This window comes from Octopus bimaculoides, chromosome 3, assembly GCF_001194135.2.
Source record: "Octopus bimaculoides isolate UCB-OBI-ISO-001 chromosome 3, ASM119413v2, whole genome shotgun sequence".
Classification (NCBI taxonomy): domain Eukaryota; kingdom Metazoa; phylum Mollusca; class Cephalopoda; order Octopoda; family Octopodidae; genus Octopus; species Octopus bimaculoides.
Genome location: NC_068983.1, coordinates 38,497,904 through 38,501,788, shown reverse-complemented (window position 1 = coordinate 38,501,788; position 3,885 = coordinate 38,497,904). Strand labels below are relative to the sequence as shown.

Here is a 3,885-nt window from a genome sequence, read left to right as displayed (position 1 = left end):
GGATGCAAAGTGGTGGTAGGGTGGGAGTGACTTAATGGCTTTAACCCAGAGTAGAATTCGCACTTTCACAGGCAGAACTGGTTTTGGTTGAAATGAGAATAACTTTGATGATGGAGGTTCATTGTTTAAAAAAAAAAAAAATATGTTAAAAAAAAATAATGATTGTAGCAGCCATCATCGTGTCATCCAGCAGCATCATCATCAGTATCATCATCACCATCAATCCCACCACCACCACTGCCATCACCAGACAACCATGGCCACCATGACCTGAGATTGAAAAAAATAGGTGTAAGGTGGTAAAATATTTAGGAAGCAGAGCATCAATTTTATTTAGAAAATGTGTCATGGAAAGCAACAGCACTGCAGATGGAACATTAAATATTAAAAGACAGAGATAACAAAAATGTAGAAACGTTACCTTAGAAAGAGTGAACTGGTCCTGATATTTTGAGGTTAAAAGTCCTTTTCAAAAGCTTTAAAGGACAACAGAGAAAAAGGATAGAAGGAGGGGGAGAGAGAGAGAGAGGGAGAGAGAGAGGTATACATTACATGTTCATTGTGTTGGCATGTCAAATGCTCGTGATTTGAAATGAACATGTAATTTATATCTCTGCTTCAAAGTTTTTGAAAAAGAGTTTTAGCTCAAAATATAAAATCTAATAAAATATTTTTCATTTTGTTATTGATATTTCTTTTATATTTAATGCTGCATCTGCATTGCTATTCGCTCCCATAATGCGTTGATTTGCTATGTTTTTCTGCAATGTTTCAAGCAAACTACAATACACTTCTATCAATTGTATTGTTCTAGAGAATGGACGGAAAATGGTCAGCTATGGGTCCAGCAAGTGTCCAGCACTCCAGCCACAAGGTTAGATGTTGTAACTCTACAGGAAGAACTTGATCGCCGTCTCCAGCAAAGACAAGCAAGAGAGACTGGAATATGCGCAGTACGTCGAGAACTCTACTCACAATGTTTTGGTAAGTCACATTATACCCAACTCTTATTAGAAATATTGCTCCCTAAAGACAGTATCTCTTTTGTACATAATGGTTTCTAACATAGAAAAAATTACTGGTTTTATAATGCATAATATGTTGTTGGCACTCCGTTGATTACAACGTCGAGGGTTCCAGTTGATCCGATCAACGGAACAGCCTGCTCGTGAAATTAACATGCAAGTGGCTGAGCACTCCACAGACACGTGTACCCTTAACGTAGTTCTCGAGGATATTCAGCATGACACAGTGTGACAAGGCTGACCCTTTGAATTACAGGCACAACAGAAAGTAAGAGTGAGAGAAAGTTGTGGTGAAAGAGTACAGCAGGGTTCGCATCCATCCCCTGCCGGAGCCTGGTGGAACTTTAGGTGTTTTCGCTCAATAAACACTCACAACACCCGGTCTGGGAATCAAAACTGCGATCCTATGACTGCGAGTCCGCTGCCCTAACCACTGGGCCATTGCGCCTCCACGATGTATAATATAATAGGTAAATTTAATATGCTAATTATGTTACCTCACTGCCCCCTAAAGCCTAATGTCCTCTTCGACATGCCCAGTGACTCCTTAGGGGTGTTACTTCCCACATTGAGAACTACTGTGTTATCCTCTTGAAAGGGTGAAAGCTAACATCATAAAGCAGTTGCTGCTATATTGTATTAACATTAACAGCTAGACAGTTGTGATTGTGTTTGTACAATTATTTTTAAATTTACAGCCGATGTTCTAACTTTAGTACAGCAGTATTGGAACTCTATCAACGTTACTGAAGTCCAGTCAAGTTCCGTAATGTTTGTGTTTTAACTCTCAAAATATCTCCGACATATGATTTAGGTGTTGCAGAAATTGAATCTAACGCTGCAAACATGGATGGTGAATATATTACATTACCTGGTTTAACAGCATCGCCTGGTTTACCTGCAAATCAACATCTGTGGATTGAGGAAGAGATTCCAAAGATTTGACACTTAGGGCTGGAAGAATTTAGTCCAGGAAGTTGATTTATTTTCACTAGACACGATCCAATTTTTAGAGAAGATGAACGATAGTGGCCCCTGTGAATTACTGGTATCTATTTCATTAACACCCTTACCCGTTTAGTTGAATAAAGTGCAGTATCAACTCCAGTAGAATGTGAACATGGAAAATAAATTACAAAACTAGATATTAGTTTCATATCCTTTCTATTACAGGCACAAGGTCTGAAATTTTGGTGGAAGGGGGCAAGCTGATTACATCCACCCCAGTACTTAACTGGTACTTACTTTATCAACAGAATTCGAATGCAGAGTGTAAAGTTGTACACAGTGCCACTAAAAAGAATGCCTGATATTCTTTTATTCTTTTACTTGTTTCAGTCATTTGATTGTGGCCATGCTGGAGCACTGCCTTCAGTTGAGCAAATCGACTCCAGGACTTATTCTTTGTAAGCCTAGTACTTATTCAATCGGTCTCTTCTGCCGAACCGCGATGTTATGGGGATATAAACACACCAGCATCGGTTGTCATCGGTTGGGTAGAGGGGGGACAAACACAGACACACACACACACACACACACACACACACATATAAAACTTTTCATTTCCTCATCAGTATGATATTCTAGTTTGCAAATTTGACGATGCTGGCAATTGTGCATGCACGACCAAGCGACATCATGCATCAGCACAATAGGACTGGCTGGCCTATATATATATACACACACACACACACACACACACACACACACACACATATATGACAGGCTTCTTTCAGTTTCTGTCTACCAAATCCACTCACAAGGTTTTGGTCAGCTTGAGGTTATAGTAGAAAACACTTGCCCAAGGTGTCTTGCAGTGGGACTGAACCGGGAACCATGTGGTTGGTAAGCAGCCTACTGACCACACAGCCACTCCTGTGCCTATTTAATTGACATGCTGATAATTCTGCCAGCTCACTGCGTTAAATATTGATTTCAAATTTTGACACAAGGCCAGTAGTTTTGGGGGACTGAGTAAATTGATTGCATTGATTCCAGTGTTTAAGTGGTGCTTATTTTATTGATCCTGGGAGGATGAAAGACAAAACCAAGCATGGCTACCAGCAGGAGACCTAAGTGTACACCAGAAACAAACTGGCTGGATAATATCTGGATATATAAGAACCCATTGAGAAAGTGTAATGATGGCTGTTTCTGATAGGACCTATGGAGAAAGTGCCTGAGGATTCTACCCCTCCACAACCTTCCCAGTAATGGCAGATGGAAAGGATAGATGGATGGATGGTCCTTTTCTACTGTTTCTTCCATGGAATATGTTTAGATGAACTTCATTTCAAACCAATTGTGAATTGTTGCTTAGCCCCGGGATCAGCCCTGACTGAACAAACCTATGATCAAAGATACTCCATCTTTGACTAGTCAGTCTTCTATATTTATTGAGGACTATATAATTCAAGGTGTCCTACCTATTCTTTAAAGACAGTAGATGTGATTTGAGGGAAATTTGACTGCTATTTCTAGAAGATCGAGTGATACTGTAGAGATTTCACTCATCCTTATTGTTAAGTGCCATACAAACCTTATTTGAGTATTTTTATGATCGAAAGTGTCCCAGAAATAACCATTCTGCCTTCTTCAGCCATGATATGATCCAGGACTATATTTCAAATATTTCTCTTTTAAAAACATAGGGCATGTATTAAAGGAGATTTAGCTGCTACTTCTAGCTGGTTGAATGGTGATATGTAGGGTGTCCCTCATTTGTTTCTGTCGATTACACACATTTTATAAGAATTCTTAATAAATTTCTAATGCTTTCAGATGAATTGATTCGTCAAGTAACCATCAACTGCTCTGAACGTGGTCTTCTGTTGTTGCGTGTGCGCGATGAGATTCGCAT

At 39.5% G+C, this 3,885-nt stretch overlaps 1 protein-coding gene across 1 annotated transcript in view; it reads left to right on the top strand.

Moving 5' to 3' along the window:
• LOC106875591 (33 kDa inner dynein arm light chain, axonemal) overlaps positions 1-3,885 on the top strand; it is a 45,501-nt gene that overhangs the window by 21,293 nt on the left and 20,323 nt on the right. The window contains exons 3-4 of the mRNA XM_014923807.2: positions 815-984; positions 3,807-3,881. Of these exons, the coding sequence (XP_014779293.1) occupies positions 815-984; positions 3,807-3,881 (245 nt within the window). The remainder of the gene's footprint in view (positions 1-814; positions 985-3,806; positions 3,882-3,885) is intronic.